Source organism: Vombatus ursinus, unplaced genomic scaffold, assembly GCF_900497805.2.
Source record: "Vombatus ursinus unplaced genomic scaffold, bare-nosed wombat genome assembly UNPS02014812.1, whole genome shotgun sequence".
NCBI lineage: Eukaryota > Metazoa > Chordata > Mammalia > Diprotodontia > Vombatidae > Vombatus > Vombatus ursinus.
In genome coordinates this window covers 35,506,829-35,534,365 of record NW_020954590.1, presented here as the reverse complement: position 1 = coordinate 35,534,365, position 27,537 = coordinate 35,506,829, and the positions used below count along the sequence as shown (strand labels likewise).

At 39.2% G+C, this 27,537-nt stretch overlaps 1 protein-coding gene across 1 annotated transcript; it reads left to right on the top strand.

The window, feature by feature from the left end:
* Positions 1-813: 813 nt before the first annotated feature.
* LOC114053723 (serpin B6-like) lies at positions 814-26,102 on the top strand. Its single transcript, XM_027876854.1, has 7 exons — positions 814-956; positions 9,562-9,737; positions 13,670-13,807; positions 14,153-14,270; positions 19,513-19,655; positions 22,552-22,707; positions 25,495-26,102. Exons 2-7 carry the CDS (start codon positions 9,570-9,572, stop codon positions 25,894-25,896), a joined length of 1,125 nt encoding a protein of 374 aa, XP_027732655.1. The 5' UTR covers positions 814-956; positions 9,562-9,569; the 3' UTR covers positions 25,897-26,102.
* Positions 26,103-27,537: the final 1,435 nt, after the last annotated feature.

Below are 27,537 nucleotides of genomic sequence, written 5' to 3'. Positions count from 1 at the left end.
GATTAAAGAGGAAACCAAAGATGTTAAAATATAATTATCAAAATACATTATTTAAAAATTCATAGAAAACAGGTTAGGAGTCCCTTTCCTAGAGCTTATCATTGCCAGCCCCAACTCTTTCCCCCTTCCTTCATGTTGAATTTTACCCATTCTTTTATCTCAGGGCCCAAATTGTGAGCTTCATTGTCTGATCTGCCTGTCCCACATACTAAATGAAGAAGATTATTAGCCTCAGGTGTCTATACACACACATATATATATGTGTGTATGTGTGTGTATTACATATATGATCATGTATATGCATATGCATATACATACACACACAATTACTTAGATGTTGTTCCTAAACCTGTCAGCTAGAAACTTCTTGGTCCCACAGGCTGGCAGGTCGATCCTTGGAAGGTTTCTTAAACTCCACAATAAAAGCCTTCCTCTGGGTGTAGTGTCTTCTGAACAGGGATGGAAGTTGTGTTGGCTGCTGGCCAGCCCCAGCCAGTCTCTGGTCAGGCCAGATGTTCTGCAGCTGAGCTCCACCCTCCTGGGCACATCTTATAGTGCACGGTACTTGTGTAATCTCATCTATTCCTCATTTAAAAAAAAAAAGTTGTAAGATAGGTGTTATTATTATCCAGATTTGATAGATCAGGAAATTGAAGTTCAAAGAGTGACTTGTTGGTGGCCACTCAGCTAATAAGCTAAGTGGGATCTGGACCCATGTCTTCCAGCAGTAAGTCCAGAATTCTGTTCCGTCACACCACCCCGGATTTGGGACACAGAATCAACATCCGCCCCTCTGACTCAGCCTCCCTCAGCTCTAACTAGGACCTAGTACAAAGTACTCCACTTCCTTCCCTCTATCTCTCACGCCAAGAGTAACAGCAGCATCTGCAGGGACTAAGGCAACAGCCTGTGGAATAAGGTGGACGATAGCAGCAGCAGCAACAGCAGGAATCCTGGTATAGTAGAGGGGAGATTTAATCCTTTCGTTCTCACACCTGAACATCTGCTTCCCTCCTTTGTAATAGTCCTGGGTAGAGGAAGGGAGGGGCTGAACTATGCATTGAGCTGAGTGGGTGACAGCGGAAAAAGGAAATCTGTGCGGGGAGTGCAAGAAAAACAGGGAGAGAACTGACTAAGCAGGGGGGTCTGTAGGTTTATTGTCTTGGGAATCATCGTCCTCCCTGCTCAGCATTGTAGCTCTAGATGGCCACTCATTTTGTCTATACATGACTATCAAGCGAGCTTGGGGAAGGAGCCAGGGGTTTTGCTTACTTTGAGGGTTTCATTTATTTTGTTTAGTTCTGGCTGTAGTTAAATTGAAATGGATATTATTTTACTTCGGAAGTTCTTTTTCGTTTCATATGATTTTTGAGAGTAAGGTGTGTAATTTTTAGGGACTTTAAATATTAGGCCAGAGATGGGAGTGAGAAAAAAATGGACCTTCCAAAGTTCTCCCCACCTAAGTTCTGTCTCTTCAGAAGAGTTGCGCTTCTCTGTGGCCCAAAGTAAATTAGACCTGCCTGGTGTTACAGGATATGACCCTGGTACACCCTAGGGCTGCCCTCTGGATGGATGAGGAATCTGTTTGGACACAGTGGACAAAACTAGAAGCAATGAGTTTTAAAGTTACAGAAGTGGAAATCTCAGTTTCAAATAACTTTCAAATAATCAGATAATTTTAAAAGTAGACTTGGAAAGGGAAGGGGGAAATGAATAAGTATATCTATCTATCTATCTATCTATTTTTATCGTATTGAAGGGAAGGGAAAAAGTATCTACATATATACATTATATACACATAGAACATAGTAGGTGATATATACACACATATATATATACATAATATATATGATATATGTACATGTAGAACATAATAGGTGATATATATATATATACCCACACATACTATGTGCCAAGTACTTTACAAATATTATCTAATTATTACAATATTTATAAATATTATCTAATTTAATCTTCACAACAACACTGGGAGGTAGGTGCTATTATTATCCCCATTTTACAGTTTAGGAAACTGAGGTTAAGTGACTTGTCCAGGATCACACAGCTAGTAAATGTCTGAGGCTAGATTTGAACTTGAGTCTTCCTGACTCCAGGACCAGTATATCTGTCTTATAAGTCCTGAGTGGTTCTGGAGATCTTTCTTGATTCAGAGGCTTTCTGACCACTTGTTGGGGATATTATAAAGAGGATTGCCTTGGGGACTCCTCTTGTCCCTGTCCTGTTTAATCTTCTTATCAATTCCTTGTGTAAAAGCAAATGGTACATGCCAACATTTTTATGATTATGATTCTGGACAATAGAAGTAAAATCTTCAAAGAATTGACCATATTTTACTGATTGGCCAAGTCTAGCAGGATGAAATGTAACAGAGTTAAGTGTAAAATACTGCACTTGAGTTTAAAAAAAATATTTTGTAGCGTAAATATGACACTATGAATGTGTAAAACTGCATTTAATGTTGTGGTTATTTGGTAGGTTGCTTAGGTTAGTTTCACTGAATTTTTCTTTCTTCTTTTTTATTCTTTGTTATAAAGGCTGACTCTTTGGGAAGAGAAGGGAATGATGTATATTGCAAAAATGAAACAATGTTAAAAGCAAAGATCCATAAAAGGTTTTTTAAAGTTATAGGAAGTATAGGATGGGAAAGACATGGCTAGATACCAGTTTATGTATTTTTAGAAGACAGTGGTTTTAATGGGTTTAAAACTTTTCTTCCTTAGTACACAGTAAGTCTCCTGAGAAACAAACAGAAGCTGAATGCCCACTTCTTAAGGATGTTATAGAATGGATTCTTGCTCTGGCATAGGTTGAACTGGTTTACCTCTAAGATTTTGTGATTCTGTGACTACAGGCTATGGAAGCATGGAATGGGACAAAGTAATATCCCTAAAAATATAGGATTTTGTGGACTAATAAGTGGGCTGGTCCTGGTGGTACACGCCTGTAGTTCCTGCTACCAGGGAGGCTGAGTCCAGTGGATTGGTTAAGTTTGGGAGTTCTGAACTGCAGTGGTCTAAGGAAAACCAAACGTCAGAAGTAAATCTGGCCCTCATAGTGTGAGCTCCCAGAATTGGCGTGCTACCAGAATTGGTGTGCTACCAGGCTGCCTAAGCATATACCATCTGCCTTCCCAGGTCAGAATTGGGGGGGGAGGAGAGAGAGAGAAACACCACCAGGACCAGCCAGTCCACCTACTCTGCACTGGCTCCTTGTTTGATCCATGAATGACCACATTTCTGGATTCTTACTTTGTTTCATTCTATGCTTTCAAAGACTGCAGCCACAGAATCACTTGTAGGTTAACATTAGTTCTGTCCTTAGGTAGAGATCTAGGTTTCTTCATCTGTTTTTTTCTTGAATTACATCTGGACCCAATCTCCTTGAAGGCCAAAAAGCCTTAACATTAAATGCCATCTTCAGCTGGTTTATTTTCAGGATTGCATCAGGTCTAGGTTTGTTTGCCAGTTAGTACCTGAGTAACTTGGGCTGGTGTTTGATCACAAAGGTAGGTGGCTGATAAGGATTTTTGATTGAATTGCAGTAAAATTACCTAACAATGTACCAGATTTGGTAGAGGTGGAAGTATGTGGGTAGCAAAGACCAGAGGGTTGGTTGGGCTAGTGGTTGTGAAAGAGATAGGAGAGGCAGTGGTGATTCAGGGGTCAGATCATAGGACCATAAGATGAGGAGAAAGGGAATAAGCATTTGTAGAGTACCTACTATGTGCTAGGCACTGTGCTAAGCTTTACAAATATCTGATTTGATCCTTGTGACAACCCTATGAGGTAATTATTATTATCTCAACTTCACAGTCAAAGAAACCGAAGGAAACAGCAGTGAATTTGGCCAGAGTCACACAGCAAGTGAAAATCTGAGGCCAGATTTGAACTCCAGTCTTCCTGACTCTAGGCCTAGCACTCTATTCACTGTGCCACCAGCTATTCCCCATAAGATCATAGATTTAGAGAGAGAAGGAATATTAGAAACTATCAAGTTCAACCCCCTCGTTTTAAAGATGAAGAAACTGAGGCACTGAGAGTTTAAGTGACTTGCCTAGGTTCACATATTTCAACCTGAGTTCAAATGTCTTCCTGAGTTCCATATATTTCATTATAGTAGATACTTTTTAGTTTTGATCTCAGTAAATCTGATCTGACAGGTAGAAGCATAACTCTTTCTCTTCACCTTTCAAAGCATTTCTTCTTGTGATACACACTGGGTTTTTCTGTTTTACCCACAAGATACTGCCAGTTCTCAGCTCGTTAGTATTGCATAGATAACTGACATTCTCTGAGCACGATATCTGATGCTCACTTCTTCAGCTCTGCCCACTTCTCTAGATTCTTATCAATGACTATTTATCCAGATAGCCCCAGGAGATGGGTGTACCAGAAACTTATCTTTGTAGTCTCATAAAACCAAAATACCTTAAACATTCAGTAAAAAGAACAGGTGATGTTCTTAAATAGAGAAATGAAGGCTTGTTCCCCAACAGGAAATTATATGTGAGAGCTATATATTGCTCAGATGGTATGTCATGAAATGCATACAAACTTGCTTAAGAAAACCAGTTGGAAAGTAGCATTCAGAAGTTTAATGTTTTCTTTATGCTACAGTAAGGCTCCTTATCAGGGCAATGGATGATGAGTTAAGATGCCTACTAAGATAGACCATTAATCACTAGCTGTGCCCATTGGAGACTTTTGTGTGATAGCTGTGTGACATTGTACAATTGGCTTCCCAACTCTGATCTCTTTTCCTCATCTGTAAAATGTTGGAACTGGTCTACCCTGAGGAATAATATTTTCTGACTGATCTCATCTAGCAAGATTGTACCCCATCCACTAATTCTAACATCTTTTCTTGATGTTCTTGACTTTTCTTAATCCTAAAAGAAATGTGTCAATTTTTTCCTTTTTATTGGCATAGCCCCTCTTGCTTTGCCAATTAGTCATCTGGAATTATTTTTCAATGTCTTCTCAATTCTTTATTTTTTTTTATTTAAAAAGAGGAAACTGAGACAAACATTTTTTGTTGTAGCTACATGATTCATATGTTTATTGTACAAATCTTAAGCCATGAATTAAAAACATGAATGCAAACAGTGGTTGCCAGAAATCATTTGCATGACTAACACTTGTGCAATGTGTGACTTTCACATTGTAGCATTTGCTGAAGGGCTCCATAACAGAACTCTGTCTTCCTTTCCCTCTCCAATTCCCTCCTTCCTAATTTGCCCTTTTCTGTTCAGAGTACCAGCCTCCCTTCAGTAAACTAGGTTCTCAGCCTTGGAGTTACCACAACCTCCTCACTCGCCCTCATCCCACATATGCAATCTGTTGATGAGTCTTGTCCATTTTACCGCTCCAATATGTATTGCATCCATTTCTTTTCTCTCCACTTAGTCATCGCCCTAGTTCAGGTTTTTATCGCCTCTCCCCTGTACTACAATAGTCTCCTAATTGGTCTCCCAGTCTCAAATTTCTCTCCACTCCATTCCATCTGCACCACAGCTGCCAAAGTGACGTAGTACAGGTTTGACTAGCTCACTGCCCCTACCCCAGACTTACTATGGACAAATATTGGGCCCATGGACTGACAGGTCTTCAGCTCTGGAACTGAATAGGGAAGCAGGGATGTTACTGCATCCCTTGTCCTTTCACCAGCAAGTACTCTTCAACTAGTCAGTCAGCAAGGCTCACCTAATATGTACCAGGCACTGTGTTAGACACAAGGGATACAAAGATGTAAATTAAATAATCCTTTACCTCAATGAGCTTACATTCTATCAGGGGGATAGGGAGACTTCCTGTCTCTATACATGATCTATAGATAGACTGATAGATAGATAGATAATAGGTAGATAGATATAGAGATATATTCTCCTTTTTGCTGTTGTTGTTTAGTTGCTTTCAGCCATGTCTAACTCTTCAAGATCCTATTTGGGATTTTCTTGGCAAAGATACTGGAGTGGTTTGCCAGTTCTTTCTCTAGCTCATTTTATGGGACAAAAAACTGAGGCAAACAGGGTTAAATGACTTGCCCAGTGTTACACAGCTAGGAAATATCTAAGGCTGGATTTGAACTCACAAAGACGAGTTTTTCTGACTGCAGGCCGGGCACTCTATCCCCTCCCCCTTTCACTTTCTCTTGGATAATTTAACTTTCGCTTTTGTATCCCTAGTTTCTAGCACAGTGCCTGGCACATAATAGGTGATTAATAAATACTTGTTGATTGAACTGATTGAGCAGTTGCTTGCTGGTCAAAGGACCTGCTCCCTGTGCCATCCCAGGCTGAAAGTCTGTCAGGATATGGGGCCAATCTCCATCCAGGCACTCATAGCTACTTCATTGGTCTAAAAAACTGAGTCCTCTTTAGGACAGCTTTCTGATACCTATTAAAAAAATGTTCCCTGTAAGGAGTCTGATTGCACTGCAAGTGTCATCAGGGAATTTGGAAGAGCAACATAGGTGCAGAAAACAAGAATGAAGAAGAGGCTGGAGTTAAATGGTCAGTCCATTGACAAGCGTTTATTAAACAACGTGCTAGGTGCTGTGCTGAATGCTGGGAATACAAATACAACCAAAAGAAAAGACAGTCAGTCCCTGCCCTCGAGGAGCTTACCTTTAGATGGGTAAGACAAGACAACACATCAAAAGAAGCAGAAAAGCAGGGGATGAGGCTGAAGTTACCGAGGGATGTGATGAAGAGAGGCAGAATAATGGAGCCTGGTGGGAAATGAAGAAATAGACATCCAGTAGACATCTTAAACTCAACATGTTCAAAATGGAACTCATCATTTGTCCCCCTGATCCTCCCTTCTGCCTACCTTCTCTATTACTATCAAGAGTGACACCGTCTTCCAGTCCTCATTCCAACAGCATCTGGGAGCCTGGCATTACTTCAAATACACAATTAAATTTGAATACCTCATACCAGAATCTTATTATAAACTTGTTATTTCCCTTTCCTTAATTCCATCCTATTACTCCTAAGTATAGTTTCTCATCATAAACACTTCTTCAATTATTTTTTTCAGTGAATTTACAACTGGATCCTAACATACCCCATCCCTGCCCCCCTCCCCCAAACCTCAGCTATCCATCCATATTTAAATAGACTGCTTATATACCAGGTAGAGACCAAATGGAGAGTGAGCAGTGTAGCTTTTCATTAACCATCTCATCCCAGTACATTTCTGGGAAGAGTTCCTTTAGTGTCAAAGGGTCATCTGGAAGACTGTTTAGAACTGTGCAAAAAAAAGTGCTGAGTTTTTATACCCAATGACCCAGAGAGTCCATGCCTGGGATTGTGCACCAAGGAGGTCAGTGACAGAAAGTAAAGGTACACAGATACAAAACGGTTTAATGAATCATTATTTGTGAAAACAAAATAAAACAAAAAAAGGTGCAAAAATGATTGGGGAATGACTGAACAAATGATAGTGCCTGAATTTAATGGAAAATTACTAAACCAAATGTTGCATAAAAACTCCAAGAAACATGGAAAGATTTATATGAAAAGGAAAGAGCACTGCCCCTGGTGTCAGAGGAACTCAGGTCAAGTCCTGCCTTTGGTTTAGGCAAATGGGCAACCTCCCTGTGCCTCTGTTACCTTAGCTGTAAAATGAAAGAGCTGGGTTAGATGGGAGGAAATAAGAATTTACTAAGAACCTGCTATGTGCCAGCCACTGCGCTAAGCAGTTTACAATATGTCATTGGATTCCCATAAGCACCCCTGGGTAGTGAATGCTATTATTATCCCCATTTTACAAATGAGAAAATTGAGATAAACAGAGGTTAAGTGACTTGCCCAGGGTCACACAGTCAGTAAGAGTGTGAGGTCATAAAAAAAAAGAGTGACATCGTCCTCCCAGTCCCTCAGGCTCTTATTCTAGGAGTCATCTTGGATTCTTCACTATCTCTCCCCCCCCCCAACCTCCATCTCCAAGCTGTTGCCAAGGCCTGCTGATTTTACCTTTGTAACGTCTTTGAATATGCCCTTTCTCTCTTCTGATAGTGTTACCACTCTAGTGTAGGCCCTCGTGGACTTGTGCTTGGTCTGTTGCTATTGCAACCTGCTGGTGAGTCAGCATGCCCCAAGCCCCTGCCTACTCCCATCCAGCCACTATTCAGTCACTAAAGTCATTTTCCTAAAGCACAGGTCCAAGCACGTCAATGCCCTCCCTCTCTCTCAGTCAGCAAACTTCAATGATTCCTTATTGCCTCCAAGATCAAATTGGAATGTTCTGTTGGACATTCAAAGCATTTCATAACCTAGTCCCCTCCTACCTCTCCAGTCTTCTTTCACCTTACTCTCCACCATGCCAGGCCAGGGCCTCCTGACCATTCCACCAACAAGATACTCCATCACTTGTTATCCCCTGTGCCTGGAACACTCTTCCTCTCCTCTACACCTATTAGTGACTTCCCTAGCTTTCTTGAAGTTCCAAATAAAATCTCATTTTTTACAGGAAACCCTTCCCAACTTTTCTTAATTCTAGCGCCTCCCCTCTGTTAATTATTTCCTACTTATCCTGTATACAGCTTGCTTTGTCTCTGTTTGCATGTTGTCTCCTCCATTCAGTTGTAATCTCCTTGAGGGCAGGAACTGTCTTTTGCCTCTTTTTGAATCCTTAGCACTTAGCAAAGTATGTACTTAATAAATGTTTATTAATTTATTGATTGACTTGGGCACTCTTTCATAATGGAGGTTTTGGAAGATGTCATTTAATTTGAGGAAAGTGCCCTAGGAGACAGAGGGTGAGAGTTCCAGGGCTAGAAGTGAACTTCCAGGATGAGAATGCTTCTGGGGGGATGCATGAGTATTGAACAAAAGAAACTGAAGAATGAGAAAGGTAAGGAAGTAAGGCCAGGGCTTCTCCTTTCATAGAAGAGTAGACACACGGAGGATGTCTTTGTGACTTGGAGGCTATTCTCACATAAAGAAATGTACGCAGCTGCCATCGTGGAAAGAGCACAGAGATTTTAGTATTAGAAAATACATTGAAGTTAGAGCAAAAAGACCTGCGTTGGAATCTGGTTTTGCCACCTGTGTGACTTTGGGGAGGACATTCTGCCTTTACCTCAGTTTCTTCACTTATAAATTTGGAAGAAGACCAGATAATTTTTAAAGACCCTCCACCTCTAGTTCCTAAGAATATATTACTAACAAAAGAGCAGTAAACCTGAGCTTGTCTCTTTTCTTTCTAATTAAATAAATGTTTGTTTGTTAAGTAAATCCAAGTATTAACTGCCAAGAATAAAGATAGAATAAGTTGTACATCAAATGTGGGCATGAAGTCAGGAAAACTTATCTTCTAGAGTTCAAATCTGGCCTAAGACACTTCCTAGCTGTGTAACACTGGGCAAGTCATTTAACCCTGTTTACCTCAGTTCCTCATCTGTAAAATGAGCTACAGAAAGAAATGGCAAACCACTCTAGTGTCTCCGCCAAGAAAACCCTAAATGGGGTCATGAAGAGTTGGACATGACTGAACAAGGACAACATGTAGCATAACCTTTTGTGATCTTTTCCAGGTTCCATTATGGATTCCCTCTCTGAAGTAAATGGGCCCTTTGCCATTAACCTTCTGAAAAAACTGAGTGAAAAAGATAACTCACAAAATGTGGTTTTTTCTCCCCTGAGCATCTCATCTGCCCTTGGCATGCTTTTCCTAGGGGCCAAAGGAGGCACAGCAGCCCAGATTGTAAAGGTATGTTTGTTGGTGCCAAGAGAAGATATGAAATAGCTGGATTTCTTTCTACGTTTCTGACTGATTATAAAGCCATTATTTAGTGCCCTTTCCTGCCCAGTGACCTTGAAGACTTGGATGAGACCAGAAACACAGTTTGTCATTAAAAAATCAATACTGCAAGACTAGGGACCACCTTTTTCTTCTGGATTTACAAAATTATATTTGCATATGAACAAGGCATTTTTTCCTTTAATTTCATGAATTTAAGAAACATTTCAGGTTTCTAGTAAGCTCTTCTGGGAAAGAAAAATAGAAAAACAAAATATGAATTGCAAACAGCAGAGAGCGGAAGTGGGAAGACCTATGAGTGGACTAGGTAATATATCCAGGTCCATTGTAATGGGAATAGAGAAGAGGGAAAAAATACAAGTGACATTACAGAAATACAATCATCAGGATGTGGTAATCAAAGGACTATGATAGAGACAGGAGAGGAAAGAGAGAGTAGGTAGATGATGGTGCCAATCACATAAATAATGAAGTCAGAAGACTGAACAAAATTCAACATTAGCTTTTCTCCTAAAGTTCTCCAGAAGCACTTATTCTGCCCAGGAATGGGCCACTTGCCATATGCCAATTTAACTACTTGAAGGTCAGTTCTCTCCCTCCTGTGCAAACATCAATTTGGCCATTTGGAACAGTCCAGAATCCACTGCCTTGTTCATTGTCTTGTGCCCTGTGGTGCCTCCTCAGAAATATGATGCTAATTCTTTGTCACAGGCAGGGTCTCTCCAGTGCTCTCTCTTCTATCATTTGGCTGATCTCCTATCTGTAGCCCATACTGACCATCCCTTGGGTGTAACCTTTAGAGATTATCCCTTTATGGCCCTGGCAGTCTCTCATCCATTACCATAAATCCTTTCCTAACCTAATCCCACCATCGCCATCCATTTAGCATGTCTGAAACACTTCTCTAATAGTAACATCCCAACCCTCAGAATGTCATTTCAGAATTATACTATACAGGTGCCAACCTGCCTCGAAAGTAACCCCTCAGGCTCTCTTCTGGGCACCCCAAAAAAGAACTTACACACATGATCTACTTGAAATCTCACCTTTCCTCATCCAACCTCAGAATTCTCACCAGCTGTCACTGAACCAGCCCAGTCAGTGTTGATGCAACAATCTTTCTGTAGGCAGTGGGCATCCTACCATTCCCCTCCCACTTTCAAGAATCTCAGGTGGCTAGGTCTTTGAAATTTATTCACCCAATAAGTTTTATTTTAGTCTATGTCCACTTATACATATCACGTGAAGTGCCTGTATCCCAATTTAACAGTCCATCATGGATACAAAGTATATGAGCTGAAACTTGTAGACTAAAACTAAATTCTATGAGAGCCAAAAAATCAGAATATCAATGAATAATCCAATTCAAATATATGGTTATTCCTTTTTTTTTTTTGCCCTAATCTACTATAATTTCATTAAGATTTTCCTTTGCTTACACCAAGGGTTTAAATGCTGTCTCTGTTATTAGCTATCTGTGTGACCCTGGGCAAGTCATTTATTTCCACGTGGCTCAATTTCCTCATATGTAAAAAGAGGGAGTTAGAATAGATGGCCCTGAGTTTCCTCCTAACTCTAAGATCTAAGATATATGATTGTCATCGATGATCCTACTTTCTGTTGCATAATGAGTATCAGATGCCTGATAAGATTTCTAAATGTGCTCTTGCGCACTGCTAAAGAAAGCAGCCGTCCTTTGCCCCAACAAAATGAACCCCTGAGATGTTGATGTACACACATAGAAACAGTGAACTGATATACTCACACGTGTCCAGACACATGTACCCATTTAACATTGCACTATAAAAGCTTTCAAAGTGACTGTTTGCTTGAAGGAGGGCTCCAAACATTAAATTTTACTCGTAACAAATCTTTTATTGGCCTGAGTTATTAAAGATTTGTTACGAGTAAAATTTAATGTTTGGAGCCCTTTAAGATTGTGAGTTATTCACATCTTAAAGAAGATAGATAGATAAACATGTGTATGCATATGTGTGTGTATATACACATATACACATACATATAGACACTCACAAATATAATCACATATAATATGCATTACAACATATTATATACACATATGCATATATTACATATATGTAAATGTATTTTTGTTGTTCAAGGTAGTTTGCAATAATATATCTTGTACTTGACCCCACTTCTTATTTTCAAATCTCAACTGCTCCTCTCTTTAGCTAGAGGCTAATAGAGAGAGAGGTAGAAGAAAAGACTGATCTCTGGAATCTGGCCTACACCTGTCCAAGAAAGACTGTAGTTTCTACCTTGAGGAGAACAGGAGAAGGGCCGCAGCTGGGTGCTTGCTCTTTCCTTCACCTTTCTCCAAGAGAGGTATCAGTCTAGAACTATGTCTCTTTGCCCGCTCCAGTACCTATTTTGGTCTAGTCTAGCAGTACAAATCTCCATTCTGAAGGGAAGCTCTTTCCCTGGTTGCTCTTAAAGGGGATGGTAGGGAGTGCTTAGTTTACACTTACCAGCTTAGCTCCTTCCCACCAAACACTGGTTATACCAGAGACCATCACAAAGAGTAAAAGCCTATTTATCTAAGCAAGCGGAAATTGTATGAATTCTACAGATTAGAATATACCAGAAAATATACATGCATGAATGAGCTCTCTAGATGGGGGCAATATAAGACCCTAGCTCAAACCAAGAGAAAAGATCTCATCTCTAGGCAGACTAGCTTATAAGTCAGGGACCTCTCAGGGAACCAGCTTCTCATATGGGCCTGCTGCTTCTTTCTCTGTGTCTTTCCCCCAAGAATCTCTGGCACCAACTCTATCCCTGATACAAAGCATTGGCACAAAGCGTAATGTTGTGTTCAGTATTGTCTCCACTAATCTGAAATTTCATCTCCTTCCACATATGCAGCCACTCACAAAACAAACCATGCATTGGTGAAAGACTGCTACACAGAGAAAATACTTCTGACATTATATAGAAAGTATCACGAGGGGCAGCTAAGGGGCACAGTGGATAGAGCTCCGAGCCTTCGAGTCAGGAAGACCTGAGTTCAAATCTGCCCTCAGACACTTGACACTTACTAGCTGTGTGACCCTAGGCAAGTCACTTAACCCTGATCGCCTCATCCAAAAAGCAAAAAAAAAAAAAACAAACAAAAAAACCCCAAGAAGTATCACATGGCAGGGGTATGGAATTCTTCTAATTAGAACAATTCGAGTTAGAGTTCTATTTTAAATTCTAATTAGGAAAAAATAATCAAGACAATTTTACTTTATCTCATACTGTAATGTAGACCAAATAACCAATAATGTACATATTAGTCATCCATTAGTAATACATTAGTATTAATCATCCACTAGTCATGCATTAGTAATAGTCATTACATGTGTACATACAAAGCACTTTTATACAAAGTACACATGTAAATTATCTCACTAGCTACCGTCTGAGGAGTAAGGCAAGGCTGAAGGAGGAATGCTGAAAGAATCAAAAATCTCTTCTATAAGTTAATGGAGCCACAGATTTTTGTGTAATAGGAATTAAAACCACCACCACCACCACCACCTCACAGCATTCTGACACAATGGCTTTGATAGAAGGAGAATGAATTTGAGCAGTTTGGCAAAGGAAGCCTCTTTCTTTCCAATTCCGGTATCATCTGCCCCAGAACTTTTTTGTTCTATCTCCTATTTGTCTCCTACTCTATTTTTTTTTCTTGGAATAAAGGCCTCCTAGCATGGGTTAAGTCCTCTCATTTATAAAACAAACCAACCCACACCTTTTCATCTGAGGGAAGATGCTCTGGTGGTATTCAGTCACAAGGTTTGCTGTTGGCAGGTGGTTCTTTGGAGGCAGAAGATCCGTGCTGATGAGGATTTTTGTTTCTCTTTTCTTAATAGGTACTTTTTGCAAACAGAGGTGGGGACATCCACAAGGATCTCCAGGCACTTTTCACTGAAGTGAACAAATGTAGCACCCACTACTCACTGAGAATTGCTAACAAGCTCTTCGGAGAAAAGACTTATGATTTCCTCTCTGTAAGTTGAACTGATTAAGTGATAAAAAGAAAGGAAATGAAAGTAGGTTGTGGGGAGGAAGGGTTCAAGGCCTTCAATAACACGAACATCCTAGTAAAATTTTACCTGAACTGAATATGCTATAATTAAAAATTGGCCTTAAAAAAAATCATTTCCAAGGTGCATTGTATCTTACATTGTTATCTTAAAAAAAGGAGGAATATATGTGTATTGTGTCCAATGAGGGCCTAGAACCTGAACTAATTTATTTCCTAAAAAGTGCATAACCATTTTTCAAGACTTAATCTGTGTGACTAGGCTCTACTTGGTAACTGGAGATGTTGCTTTTTATTTTTCTCTTCATAGACGTTTAAAGAAGCTTGCCAAAACTTCTATAGTGTGGAGCTGGGAGAACTTTCCTTTGCTAAGGCTCCAGAGGAGTCCAGGAAACATATAAATGCCTGGATAGCAGAGAAGACTGAAGGTCACAAATTACATTTCTTTGTAAAATGTTGACTGTTTAAATAATATTAATGTAAAAGTGGATAAAGAGTCTGGTTGCCCCTTTCAAACAGAGTTACAAGGTGAAGCCTTGGATCCATAGCACAGTGTAAAACAAAAGAAAACAAAGACAAAAACAAACAAACAAACAAAAAGCTGAACTTGTAAACAAGAGACACCTGATGCAAAGGCTGCCTCTGATACTTCCTGGGTATATGACCTTGGGCAAGTCATTTAACTACTATGAGCAACAGTTTTCTGTAAAACAGTGTTTTGTTGTTCATTCATTTTTTTCAGGCATGTCTCAACTCTTTGTGACTCTGTTTGGGGTTTCCTTGCAAAACTTACTGAAATGGTTTGCTATTTCCTTCTCCAGCTCATTTTACAGAGGAGGCAAGCAGAATTAAGTTACTTGCCCAGGGTCACACAGCTAGTAAATATTTGAGGCCAGTTTTGAAACTGGGGATATGAGTCTTCCTGATTCCAAGCCCAGTACTGTATCTACTGTGCCACTGGCTGCCCCCAAACAGTGGTATACCTATACTTGCCTAACAAGCTTCATGTTTGTTATTGATTTTTTTTTATTTCCAACATTCACTTTTTATAAGATTTTGAGTTCTAAAATTTTCCCCCTTCTCTTCCCCCCCTCCTCCCCAAGATGGCATGCAATCAGATATAGGCTATACATGTACAATCATATTAAACATGTTTCCACATTTGTCATGCTGTAAAAGATGAATCAGCGCAAAAGGGGAAAACCACGACAAAGAAAAAAACAAACCAAAAAAAGAGAAAATAGTGTGCTTTGGTCTGCATTCAGACTCCATAGTTCTTTCTCTAGATGTGGATAGCATTTTCCATCAAGAGTTTTTTGGAGTTGTCTATGCTCCTTGCATTGCTGAGAAGAGTCAATTCTATGAACGTTTGTCATCCCACAGCGTGGCTGTTACTGTGTACAATATTCTCCTGGTTCTGCTCACTTCATTTAGCATCAGTTCATGTAAGTCTTTCCAGATTTTGCTGAAGTCCATCTGCTCATAATTTCTTATAGAACAATAGCATTCCATTACATTCATATACTACAACTTCTTCAGCCATTCCCCAGTTGATGGGCATCCCCTCAATTTCCAATTCTTTGCCACTACAAAAAGAACTGCTATAAATAGTTTTGTACATAAAGGTATTTTTCCCTTTTTATTTTTTTATTTTATTATTTTTTTTTTAGGCCATTGGGGTTAAGTGACTTGCCTAGGGTCATATAGCTAGTAAGTGTCAACTGTTTGGTCTGAGGCTGGGTTTGAACTCAGGTCCTCCTGACTTCAGGGCCAGTGCTGTATCCACTCTGCCACCTAGCTGCCCCTATTTTTTTAAAAATCTTTTTTTTTGTTTTTGTTTTTTTGGCTAGGCAATGGGGTTAAGTGACTTGCCCAGGGTCACACAGCTAGTAAGTGTTATGTGCCTGAGGCTGGATTTGAACTCAGGTCTCCCTGAATCCAGGGCCAGTGCTCTATCCATTGTACCACCTAGCTGCCCCCTATTTTTCCCTTTTTTAGGATATCTTTGGGATCCAGATCTAGTAATGGTATTGCTGGATCAAAGGGTATGCACAGTTTTATAGCCCTTTGGTCATAGTTCCCAATTGCTGTCCAGAATGGTTGGATCAGTTCACAACTCCACCAACAATGCATTAGTGTTCCAATTTGCTCCAAACTCCTCCAACATTTATCCAACATTTATTTATTCCTGTTCTGTCATATTAGCCAATCTGATAGGTGTGATGTGTTACCTCAGAGTTGTTTTAGTTTGCAGTTCTCTAATTAATAGTGATTTAGAGCATTTTTTCATATAACTATAGAAAGTTTTAATTTCTTCATCTGAAAACTGCCTGTTAATATCCTTTGACCATTTATCAATTGGGAAGTTACTTGTAGTCTTATAAATTTGACTCAATTCTCTATATATTCTAGCAATGGGGCCTTTACCAGAGACACTTATTGTAAAAATTCAGGGTTGTTTTTAAAAGAGGCAGTAGGCTAGGGTGGAAGGAACCCTAACTCTGAAGTGAGAGAATCTATGTTCTAATGTCACTTCCTCCCTCTGTAAAATGAGGAGGGCTCGACTAGATGACTCTGGGATTTTTTTTTTCTGGATCTAAGTGTATTATCCCATGGCCCAATGGCATAATTTATATAGAATTTTGTAAATCGTGAAATTCTATATAATTGTTGAATGTTACTTATCAGTAGTGATATGATACTACAAGGTTAGCAGGCATGTCAATCAATCTCATTCATCTCCCAGTCCCTTAATACATTATAGCATCTGATCCTGAAAGAAATAAGCTGTTCAGCCAAACTTATTGGGTTAGTTTGGCTGCTTGAAGATGCTCCAGTGATCTCTTTGGCTCTTCCCTCTTAAGAGGGACACTTTACTCTCAAATCAGACTTTTGAATATGGGAGAAAATGGCAGAGGCTAGAGCAATGACTGCCGGTCCCCATCCTCACTCTTACTACTACTGATGTATTGCCTAGAACAGGGATTCTTTTTTTTTATTATTATTATTTTTTTGTCATGGGCTCCTTTGGCAATCTGGAGAAGTTTATGGACTCATCAGAATAGTGTTTTTAAATTCATAAAAGAAAATGCATAAATTTGAAAAGAAAACCAATGATATTGAAATAGTTATATACATGTGTGTATATGTACATATACACATATACATGTATGTATATATACATATAAAATATGTGTGCCTATATCAAAACAAGCACAACTGAGGATTAAGAACCCTTGGCCTAGAGGAACCCTGTTATAAATAATCTCTCTGATCTAGGAAGCTGAAAAGAAAGGAAGAAAGAAAGGAGAGAGAGAAAGGGAGAGAGAAAGAAGTAATAACTTTCTTCTATAACCCTGAGTTCACAACCAGAGATCCCTCTCTGGCAAAATACTGCAATTTTGAATGTTTCTTTAAAAAAACTTAAGTATTCTCCCTTTTCAGAGCCTTCCCAGTGGTTACATCTCAGATCCATTTCAATAGTAACACATAGATTAGCACTGTGGATGGCTAGCACCTTTTATCACAATTTCTGGCTTAGAAGACAAAGCAAAAATGTAAATATAAAAAGGTGGACAAACTTTAGGCCTCTAGGAAAAGGTAGAGGCAAAAAAGTAGGGCAAGAAATAAAAAATCACCAACTCTGGTCTCAGATTCTACCAGATTCCAGCAACATACTAGTGTGCCCCATGTCTCCTTTATGATTTGATCATACTGGTTCAGTCTCCAGGGTCCTGGCACCTACCCTTCATGGTTGCTGCCGCTCTCCACTGCTTCTGACCTCCAGATTCTTTATGCTCTTGCCTCCTCTCTCCGGGACGTACAGCAAGTTCTCTTCCTAAGCACATTCCCTTAGGATGGGAGGGTATAGCTTATTAATTATACCAGCCCTCTCTACCTGACTTGAAGTCATAACAAAACTTCCTAGTAGTCAGACAAGTAAATAGGAAGCTGGGAGATTACGATCTACAGTCATTCTCCAGCATCTTGATCTCTTTGGGTGATGTCTGTCAAGGTGTGGCCGTTGAGGCATAATATCTGTTTTGCTCTTTTTTTCACATTCAGCTGAGGTGACAAGTTTTGAATCCCAGCTCTGCTCCCTTTGAGTATTTTTAATAGCTATAAGCCTCAGTTTACCCATCTGTAACCCAATAAGTTTGAGCTAAACAGCTTATTTCTTTCAGGATCAGATGCTATGATGTGTTAAGGGACTGGTGAACACAAACTCAGAAGAGAGCAATTTGTAAATAGGAATATTAATTTATTAACTTGATAACTGGTTTCTTGATAGTGCTAGATATAGTCTGGTAAATTCAAGCTCTTTTGGTTTCTTTGCCTTGGCTCCTTAGAGCCCCCCAGGCTTCTGTTATTACCTTGGACATACTACAGTTCAACAAACCACACTTTTTCTTCCATTAATAACATTTTAGCCTTTGTGATGAAATCAGAGAGAAAACCCAATACTGTGATGATCTTTAGGGTGCCCCACAGTCTCATCATGGACAGATTTACGAACCATTTCTTAGCATGAATTTCTTTTGTACTTGATTAATCTCTTTAGGGTCTTTGACCTCTTGGCACTGGTTGGAAGATATAAGTCATCTCACTATATCTAAATAATTAATCACCATTGAATTATACTTTGTGTATGCCAATATGCATTTTTAAATTTTCAAAAATATTTTATTCTGATTGTGTATTATACTATTATCAGTAATTTTATTCTCTAAGTATAATTTCTTTAAGATCATCAGTCCATGAGTAATTTGAGCTTTGGAAATCCCAAGCTGCTTCTAGGGCAGGGCCTTCAGAGCATAGGTTCCCAAAGTGGGCAATACTGCCCCCTACCGGGCACTGGAACAATCCAGGAGGGCAGTAGTAGTCAGGGGTGCAATGGAGGGTGTTGAATAAAAATAAGGGGATGATGGAAGCATAAGGAAAGAAGAAAAGAGAAGAAAATGTTGAAAAACCACTAGGACATGTTCCATCCACTGTGTAACACAGTTACATAGTGATTACATTATTTTTCAAATAAATACACAAAATTCAAGTTATGACCGATCAGTGGTAAAGTCCACCAACAGGTCTTAATAAGCGAGTACTGGCAGTGTGTCTGACATTGTTGGGAAGTCTAGCGTGCATTGGCAGGAATATATGCGTGAAATGACCTGTTTACAGTATGATACTATATGATTACATGATGCAATATTGCATCATCAAAATTTCAATGCAGGAGAGAACTCACAAATTTACAATAAATTATTAAATTTCAGATGCATCATTTTAAAAAATATATGTATGTTTTATATTTTTTGAAATGAGGAAAATTAAAAAAAAAACATCGAAGGGTTAAAGTTTCCAGGGAGGTGATGAGTAATTTTTTTTTTTTAAAAGGGAGCAAGCAGTAGGCCAAATAAGTTTGGAAACTCTGACTCAGAGGAACTCTTGAATTCTCAATTAATCAATCCACAAATATTTATTAATCTTCTACATGAGCTAAGCCCTCTGCTGCCCTCAAGGGGTATTCGATAAATTTGAATTTTTTATCACGCTTTGATTCCAACATTGTTGACTTGAATTGCTGACCTGGAATTGAAGGTCATGTCCCTCTTGTAAAAGTTTTTTTTTTTTCCAAACATTAATTCAATTATTTCTCTATTTTCTTTAAAGGTAAGATTGCAGAGATGTTACCTACCTCTTCAGTTGGTCCATTGACTAGATTAGTCCTTGTGGATGGCATCTACTTCAAAGGGAAGTGGAATGAACAGTTTAAGGAAAACTATACAAGGGAGATGTTTTTTAAAACCAGAAAGGTAGGGAAAAACTTTTAGACATCCTGATTACTGGCATAAATTAATAACATAGAAAAATAAAGTGTAGATCTTTTTAGGGTTCTGTGTCTTCTGACTTTCAACATCGTGTGATCTCTGTTATAAAAATGCCTGAGAGAATAAGGAGTTGTCCCGAAGGTGTTTAGTCATGGTATCAATGTATCAGCAACATGGGCTCATCGTGATCCTTTCTAATCTGTGTCCAAAACCTCGGGGAAGCAGTTTGCAGCCCAGCTTAGCCCACACAGTTTCCCAAGGACATACACAATTCAAGCAAACACAAGAAGAAGCACTGGAAGAGCACCCAGGAATATAACAACGGAGGCTTGTGCCACAACAAGGTATCCTATGCCTTACTCTCTCTACCTCCTTCCAAGAGAGTCAGTTTTTTCAGTGGCCATGGAATGGCGTAGCCTACATCTACCAGCTCAATAGTTTTACTTCTGCTTTGCTGTGTCTGCTATCTGTATCAGTTCTGACATTGGAATAAGGTTGGTAGAGCTTCAGACAATATGCCTAAATACGCACACAGTTGATCCCTTGCCATACCCATGCTTCAACCTCCCTGACTCTTTTACCATGATAATAATATCCTTCCTTCTAGGACTTATAATTCTTTGTTTCTCCTTTTGCTTTATGAGGGACTTTATGGTCCTGTCTCTACATATACCGAGTAAGAACTGGTTCACCATTGTAAGAATGTTTACATCTCTGTCTGTTCTTCAGAATTGTTGCTTAAACAATTTTCTGCAAAAAAAAATCTATCTCTGCTTGTTAAGCTGGGTTAAGGATGGTCTACTGCCTTCATATGGGTCATTTATTCTGTATAAGGGGGCCAGAAAGTCTCATCTCATTGCTTTCCTTTCTGTCTCCATTCCTTTTTTCTTACAGACTTTGCTTCCCACATTTCTTCATAAGGCATGCATTCTGCTAGGGGTCACGACCGTAATTTTCCATACATCTTTTAGATCTTCAGATTCTATGTAACTGACTCCTGTACCACCAGAACTCTATATATAATGATTTTGTAGAACCAAAGATTCTCCTCATCTATTATGGCTTCTTGTACTGAATGCCTTATCAAAGGGAAGGCAAAGAAAATTAGGCCCTCTCCTATTTCCTGACATCATTTTGCAGCAGGAGGGATTTGGGCAGAGTGGCGTGTGTTGTACTCATTCCTCTGAGCCTGCTCTGCGAGAGGCCATTTCCCTGATCTCAAATTGAAGTATACATATGGGGCCCACCCCATTGCACCTAGGGACCAATAATAAAGGCCCTGTTAGGTTCAATATGGCCATACCCTGAGAGCCTGAGGTCTCTACTTGCCTGTATTGGTCTAGTCCCAATGTTCTCCTGCTTCCTCCAGAGCATATCAATCACCACTGCCAGACCACTGACCCAGAAGTAGTATGGAAGAAACAAAGGCTGTGATGAGCCAGATATCGCCAACCCAGAGAAGCACACCGAGCCCACTTGTATAGGCTCAGAAATCTTTCACCTCTTCAGTGGTTCTATTCTCTTACATCCAGACCCTGCTCCCTCACCAATACACTTAACTATAGTCTTACATAAGCGGTCAAATTGGAAATAGGAATGGGTTATTTTTTGTTGTTGTTTTTGAATTCTTATTATCTTTATTTTCTAGTGATTTCACAGATACTACATGCCCCAACTAAAATTTAACAAGTTCTTTTATTTTTTATTTTTTAATTTTTTTATTAATTTATTTTTATTTATCAACAATCACTTCCATGTGCTTTTGAGTTTAAAATTTTTCTTCCCCTTCCTCCCCACCACCCTCCCCAAGATGGCGCATAATCTGATATAGACTATACATATATATTCCTATTAAACATATTTTTACATTAGTGATGTTGCATGTAAAAATTAGAACCAATAGGAGGAAACACCAGAAAGAGGAAACAGAACTCAACAGAAGAGAAAAAAAATAGCAATTTAAATTCCATAGTTCTTTCTTTGGATGTGGATAGCATTTTCCATCATGAGGCCTTTGGAGATGTCTTAGATCCTTGTATTGCTGGGAAGGGTTAAGTTTATCGATATTAGTCATCGCACAACTGGCTGTTATTGTGTACAACATTCTCTTGGTTCTGCTTACTTCACTCAGCATCAGGCTATACAAGTCTTTCCAGGTTTTTCTGAAGTCAGCCTGTTCATCATTTCTTATAGCACAATAGTATTCCATTACATTCATATACCACAACTTGCTCAGCCATTCCCCAATTAATGGGCATCCTCTCAATTTTCAATTCTTTGCCACCACAAAAAGAGCTGCTATGAGTATTTTTGTACATGTGAGTCCTTTTCCTATTTGTATGATTTCTTTGGGATTTAGCCCTAGAAGTGTTATTGCTGGGTCAAAGGGGAATGGGTTATTTTTTAAATGCTTTACACAGTTCCACCCTGTAGCAAATGTAGCTTTATGGCATGACAAGAAAATGGAGATACAATGCTAGGATATCTTTTGAGTGTTTCATATTTACTCAAGCAGGTGTTACGGCAAATGGGGGATAATATTGTGCCTCTTTTATTTTGTCAGAGGGTTTGAAAAACCCTGACTTCCTGTTATGGAAAGCAAAGAGGGTTGTGTAATTTTACTGAATAAAGAAATCTCTACCTTGTAGCAATAGCCTAGTTTTCTGCAAGTTGATGTAGTAGTTATCTATTTTTTTTTCTTTTTGAACTGAAGACAGGTATTAGTTGGTGACATTTTGCATTCACTGACAAAGGCACAGAAATGATGATTTGTTTGTATGCATCATAAAAAGTTCTCTAATTCAAGGGCATCTTTTCAGTAAGTCTTATTAGCACCTTGAATAATCTGATGTTAATGTCATGTTCACCTTTTCCCCACCAGAATGAGAAAAAAACAGTGCAGATGATGTTTAAGGAAGCAACATTTAAAATGACCTACATAAAGGAAGTGTCCACCAAAATCCTGGAGCTCCCCTATGTGGATGAGGAGCTAAGCATGGTCGTTATGCTTCCTGATGAAAACATTGATCTAAAAAAGGTAAGTTAATGATCCCAAGATCAAATGACATAACCTTTAATATTATTATGTTACATTGCTCCTTGAGGCTCATCTGGTCCTTTTGGTAATGTATTATGAGATAAAGCCTCATATGGAATACTGTTTGGCTAGGAATCAGAAAACATGGATCTAACTGTGACACTACTTCTTTTCTCGAGGAAGACATTTAATATCTTTAAACCTTGGTTTCCTCACCTGGATTCAAAGGATCTGTGTTTAAATTCCGGCTCTGCCGTTTACTGGTGTGATCCTGGTCACTTGACCTCTCTAGGTTTCCATTTCTTCACTTGTGAAATGAAGGGGGTGGGCTAGATGATATATAAATCCTCTCCTAGTTCTAAATCTATAGTTCTATGGCTGTCATAATCAACCACGTCAACAAAGCAGATAGTCAAGAAACAGCATTGCCACTGGAAAAGAACACATAATGCTGCTGCCCTATTGGTTTTGGGAATAAGGCCTTAGGTATTCTAAAAGTCAGGTTTGAAAGCCAACAGAAAATTTACTGGGCTTTATGGGGATTCTTTGAAAAAAAATACATAACTGAAATGTTGATCTTGGAATCAGCCACTCTTTGTCTTACTCCTCATAGAAATATTCAAGTATGATTTCTTCTGTCTATAATAAGGAACAATCATTAACAAGAATATATTGAGTGCCTACTTCATGCCAGGTGCTATGATTGACATGAGATACAAAGAACAAAAAAAATGCTACTAACTAACATTTCTACAGTATTTTAAGGTTTCTAAAACACTTTGCATATGTTATCTCATTTGATCCTCAAAATAACCCTGTGAAGTAAGTGCCTATATTATTCCCATTTTGCAGATGAGGAAACTGAGGCTGAGAAAAGTTAAATGAGGAAGGATATAAACTTAGGTCTCCAAGACCAGCATTCTATCCACTATGCCACCTAGCTGCTAAACAGCAAGCAAAATACAACAGTAGGGTTTCTTTAACCTAAAAACTCTTTACCATGAACTTTATTTTTAGATAGATGGATAGATTAAAAAAATAAGCATTTATTAAGGGCCTACTTTGTGCCAGGTATTGTGCTGAACACTACATGTATCATCACATTCATCTTGCACAATAATCCTGGGAGGTACATACTGTCGTTATTATTCCCATTTTGTTCAGTTATTTTTAGTCATGTCCAACTCTTTATGACCCCATTTGGGGTTTTCTTAGCAAAGACACTGGAATGATCTACCATTTACTTCTCCACCTCATTTGACAAATGAGGAACTGAGGCAAACATTGTTAAGTGACTTGCTCAGGGTCACACAGTTAGTAAGTGTCTAAGGCCAGATCTGAACTCAGGAAGATGAGTCTTCTTGACTCCAAGGCATAGTGCTCGATCCACTGTACCACTTACCGTCTCTCATTTTACAATTGAGGAAATTGGGGTAAAAAAACAGTTAAGTGACTTGCCCAGAGTTACATAACTAATAAACATCTGAGGCTGGATTTCTAGGCCCAGTGCTCTATCTACTACTCCACTTAGCTATCTATAGACAGATACTAGTTACATAACTCTTTCAATATAATTGAATTCTAAATTCAATTTTAATTAAATTCATTTCAATAATTTTAAAAAATTCTGTTTTATCCAATTTAATTAAAATTGAATATTTAAAAACTCTGTATTTTATTTTATGCATTTAAGAACACAATTCTGAGAAAGGGTCCATGGATTTCATCAGACTACCAAAGGGCTCTATAACACAAACAGGAATAAGAACCCATTCCACTATAGTCTCATTTCAGTCAGATTCCTTGTTTTCAACTATTCTAGTAATCATGGTATTATGGTGCTAAATATTCTTCATTTCCTCAATTTATTTTCCTCCAATGCCAATGTAAGCAAGTAACCTATAACAATATTTTGAAACTGGCACTTTAAATTATTTTATTTTATTTTTTTAAAATTTTTTTTAAATTTAAATTTTTTAATTTTTTAAAATTTAATTTTATTTTAATTTTTCAGTTTACAAATGTCTGTTTTCTCTCCCTGTTATTTACTTCCCAAAAAGCCCTTGTAGATGTTAATGCAGAATTAAACAAAAAAAAAATTCCTGCATTGGTCATGTCCAAATGTCTGTATCTACATCTCTCTCTATATATAATTCCACACCCAGAGTCTATCACCTTTCTTTGAGGATGTAGGTAGCATGCTTCATCATAGGTCCTCTGGTCCTTGCAGTTCTTACACCTTACAAAGTTAATTTCATTTAAATGTTATTCTATGAATTCTCCTGGTTCTCTCTGTATCTGTTCATATGAGTCTTTCAAGATTTTTCTGAAACTGTCTCTTTAACTTCTTACAGCACAGTAGTTTCAGTCAGTATTTTTGGAATATGAAAGAGAAACAGAGTCTTCCACCCCTCCCTTTAGAGACAAGCAAGCATGGTGCATTAGAAAGAGCGCTAAATTTAGTCACCGGACCTGAGTTTAAATCCAAGTTCTCTGCCTTCCCATCCGTGTGACCTTGGGCAAACAACTTCTCACCTCATTTCCTCATCTGTAAACTGAAAGGGTCTTGAACAATAGACCTCCAAGGTTCCTACCAGTCCTGGATTTATGTGATCCTATAATCAATATCTTGTTTTCCCCAAAATGAGCTCCTACTTCACAGCTGAGTCTTCAGGTTGTCATTGACCCTGGGGAGGACTGACCTAAGGGAGGGTCAATTATGGAGGCAGCGTGAATGTAACCAACTGTTTTAATAGCACCTTATGACTTTCAACCATCGTCTTCCAGGTAGAAGCAGAACTGACCTATGAGAAATTTGTAGCCTGGACAAGACCGGACGTGATGAAGAGAACAGAAATGGGTGTGTTTCTCCCCAGATTTAAACTAGAGGAGCATTATGATATGGAATATCTTCTTCGAAGTTTTGGAATACTGGATGCTTTCGAAGGAGGCAAGGCTGACTTTTCTGGAATGTCAGCTAAGGGAGGCCTTGTTTTGTCCAAGCTCGTGCACAAGTCCTACTTGGAAGTTGATGAAGAAGGTGCTGAGGAAGATGATGCTGCAATATTCCGAGTGCCTCTTTGTGGAAAAATTCTGCCAACCTTCATCCCTGATCATCCCTTCCTCTTCTTTATCCGGCACAACAAGACCAATGGCATCCTCTTCTGTGGCAAATTTTCTTCTCCATGAAGATATGCAATTGCTTTGCTTTTAATCCATTTACCTTTGCTGCTTCTCGATATTTTCCCCTAAGGAAGAATAATATCTATCATCCAAAGAAATGTCCTTAATGCAGCATACAAGGCAGGAACAGAAATTAGGCTTTTTTTCATATAGCATGCATATAGTAACATCTTTTGGTTGATAGTTAATAAAATTGAATTAGTGAAACAGAATGTTGGTGTTTGTTTCTATATTTTCTGCTGAATACTGTGATCTCCAACTATTTAGTATAAGGGCATTAGAGCTAGGTTAAAAGATGAAGGATTGGGATTCAAATCTTGGCTCTACTTCTTATCTTTTGTGACATTGGGCAAGTCACTTCATCTCTACAGTTTCCTTATTTTTTACAATGTGGGGGCTGGACTAGATTATATCCATGAAAGACTTGTATGACCTGTGTATTACCTTCCCAATGGCCAATAGTTTGCTTTATAGTAGAACTTCTCTTCTTCTGCAATTACAGAATGGCAGTTTCCTACTTGAGGTGCCAGGAGTTCCAGGTGAGACTGAACGAGAGGTAGAGAAGGGAAGCCAGGCTGGAGTCAATCAAAGTCACTGACTAAAAAGATGTCTTCTCCAACTGCCATTCCATACATGGGTTGCATTCCAGCACAGACTTAGGCAGGCAGATTACACAATAAAAGCCATTCTGCACCTCCAAATCATTCTATGATTCTCAAACACCAGAGTCACCAGACATCACACATTCTCTCTCTCTCTCTCTCCCCCTCTCTCTCCTTTCTCCTTGTCTTTCTCCCCCCCCTCCCCGGAAATCTCTCTCTCCCTTTCCAAAACTCTGTCTTTCCCATCCTCCCTCATCTCAATGATATCTATCACGGGAAGTTCTAAGGCTGAGAATCAAAGTTGATGGGGAGAGGAAATTCTTCTCAAATGGACCTTCCATCAGAGGGTAAGAATTCTATGAGTTGCCTAAGCAGGGAGATTTCCAAAGAAGGGCTATTTGACACCTTAGCATAATGGTTAGATATTCCCATGTACCAGTCACCAAGCATCAAACTTTCTCTCTCTCTCTCTTTGTCCTTTATCCCTGTCCCACCCTTTCCGTGTTCCTCTGTCTCGCCTCTCACAATCACGATTCCTCCCTCTATTTTTCTACCTCTTCAGGGCTTCCTTTCTCCTTCTCTGTCTCCCTCCACGCCTCTTTCTTGTCTCCTCTCCCTTCCTCTGTCTCTCTCTTCCTCCTGTACTAGGTCTCCTCCTCCACTACCGTCACTCTATCTCCCTTCCTCTCTTTCACACCCTCACTATCCTGCCATCTCTCCCTCCTGCTTCCCACCATTCTTCTTACACTCCTTCCACTTCGCTCTCCTTTCCTCCCTTCCTCTCTCTCTCTGTGTGTTTCTGTGTGTGTGTGGGGGGTGGGTGTGTGTGTGTGTTTGTTTGTGTGTGTACCTTTGTCTATGTGTCACTCACACTCTTGGGCATGGACCAATAGTGGGAGGGCATGTTGTGTAGTATGATCTGTGGGAATGGGAGGAAGGTGTATAAGAGCTGTATTAGGCTGCGGGTGCAGCCTGGGGTGCGTTCAGCAAGTGGTGAAGTGATAGGAGCTGCTGGAAGTTGCTGGGGCTGATCATTTCATGGACA